This window comes from Capsicum annuum, unplaced genomic scaffold (genome assembly GCF_002878395.1).
Source record: "Capsicum annuum cultivar UCD-10X-F1 unplaced genomic scaffold, UCD10Xv1.1 ctg78595, whole genome shotgun sequence".
In the NCBI taxonomy this organism is placed as follows: domain Eukaryota; kingdom Viridiplantae; phylum Streptophyta; class Magnoliopsida; order Solanales; family Solanaceae; genus Capsicum; species Capsicum annuum.
In genome coordinates, this window is record NW_025889097.1 from 1 (window position 1) to 1,596 (window position 1,596).

The 1,596-nt window shown below is 40.0% G+C and overlaps 2 protein-coding genes across 2 annotated transcripts; both read left to right on the forward strand.

The window, feature by feature from the left end:
• The first annotated feature begins 12 nt into the window (after positions 1 to 12).
• On the forward strand, positions 13 to 1,004 carry LOC107855183 (ATP-citrate synthase beta chain protein 1-like). The gene is made up of 5 exons (XM_047405440.1): positions 13 to 20; positions 190 to 318; positions 388 to 520; positions 621 to 720; positions 850 to 1,004. Exons 2-5 carry the CDS (start codon positions 196 to 198, stop codon positions 860 to 862), a joined length of 369 nt encoding a protein of 122 aa, XP_047261396.1. The 5' UTR covers positions 13 to 20; positions 190 to 195; the 3' UTR covers positions 863 to 1,004.
• Positions 1,005 to 1,426: 422 nt separating this feature from the next.
• LOC107872106 lies at positions 1,427 to 1,596 on the forward strand (the record flags this gene model as incomplete). The annotated part of the gene is given in 1 exon segment (XM_047405439.1): positions 1,427 to 1,596. A coding segment is annotated over 1 exon segment (135 nt), but the record flags the coding sequence as incomplete, so codon positions are not given.

Here is a 1,596-nt window from a genome sequence, read left to right on the forward strand (position 1 = left end):
AAGTTCAGCTTGGACACGCGGTGAGCTATTTTCCATGAAGATCACTCTCATAGACTCTTTAGAGTTGTTTTTGCCTCTTATCATTTCCTTCTTTTGAGAAGAATCAAGTCGAGGACATGCATTTATTTTTCTGGTTACTATTATTGTACGTCAAATGTGAATAACTATTCTTGGAATGCTGCAAATAAGGGGGCGATGAACGGTGGTGAAATGGAGTCAGCGCAAGCAAAGAACCAAGCACTCAAAGACGCTGGAGCCGTGGTTCCTACCTCTTATGAGGCTTTAGAAGGAGCTATCAAAGAAACATTTCAAAAGCTGGTGAGTGTCTTGGCATTGCCCTCGAGTCACTTATTGAATTTTAATAAAGATCGTTTGGTCATTTTGTAGGTCGAAGAGGGTAAAATAACACCTGTAAAGGAAGTGACACCGCCACAACTTCCTGAAGATCTTAGCACAGCAATTAAGAAAGGGAAAGTTCGCGTGCCAACTCACATTATTTCCACCATATCTGATGAGAGGGGTATGAGTTGAATTCTGTGCATACGGTTAAAGATAATTGTTATATTTCCACCATTTTGCTGTATTATTAGTGCTGATTTTGTCTTCATTTCTATTTACAGGTGTAGAGCAGCGGTATGCTGGTGTGCTCATGTCGACACTTGTAGAGGAGGGATATGGTGTTGGTGATGTCGTTCTCGCTATTGCTCGCGTTTCATTCATGTAATGCACAATTTCTCCTTTCATTTAGTCATTAACCTGCTAATTTTAGACTAATCAATTTCTAGCTCATTTGTCGTCGTGTTTCTGAACCTTGATCTGTTTTATTGTGGTTGATTGAACTTAAAACAGATTTGCATCATGATGTGCGCTGACCACGGTCCTTGTGCCTCTGGTGCACACAACTCCATTGTGGCAGCTAGGGCTGGAAAAGACCTAATTTCAAGCTTAGTTTCTGGTATGTTGCAGACTATAGTTTTTAAATGGCTATCTTTAAGATCCGTATATTGTTAGAGTGGATTAGAGTCCCACATCAATTGGGGGAATCGATTATGGATGAGTGTTCTACTTATATGGACTTGAGTAATTCTCCCCTCATGAGCTAGTTTTGGAGGTTGAGTTAGGTCCAAGTGTCATATCTTTACTAATATACTGCCAAATGCTGAGCATAGATGGTGTGCTAGACATATATGGGCCAACTGGAAGCAGGTTTGGAGTGGTGAGGAAAGGAGGAAAATATTCTGGCAGGTTGCAAGGGCCCTATTTGAAGTGTACTAGCAAAAAAAATTTAATGAACTAAGTGGGTTGGGTGTTGGAATTGTGGAAGATTTGCTCAAGTACAACAAAGAGGCACGGTGTAGGGCCTTTTTTAAGGAACATAGCAGGTGTGATGTGGTTGAGAATAACATGTATAAGACTTTCAATAGTTAGATTTTAGCTGCTAGGTTCAAGACAATTATCACCATGTTGGAGGAAATAAGATGCAAAGTCATGGAAAGAATGAATCAAATGAGAGATTTTTCTGAAAAATGGATCACTGATGTATCACCAATGGCTATGGAAGTTCTTGCAGAGAATGGTGAATATGAAGCCAACTGT

Coding starts and splice junctions, on each gene's coding strand:
- LOC107855183 (XM_047405440.1), top strand. CDS start 196: ATGAACGGTGGTGAAATGGAGTCAGCGCAAGCAAAGAACCAAGCACTC. Junction 319..387: donor AAGAAACATTTCAAAAGCTG/GTGAGTGTCTTG, acceptor GTCATTTTGTAG/GTCGAAGAGGGTAAAATAAC. Junction 521..620: donor CACCATATCTGATGAGAGGG/GTATGAGTTGAA, acceptor TTCTATTTACAG/GTGTAGAGCAGCGGTATGCT.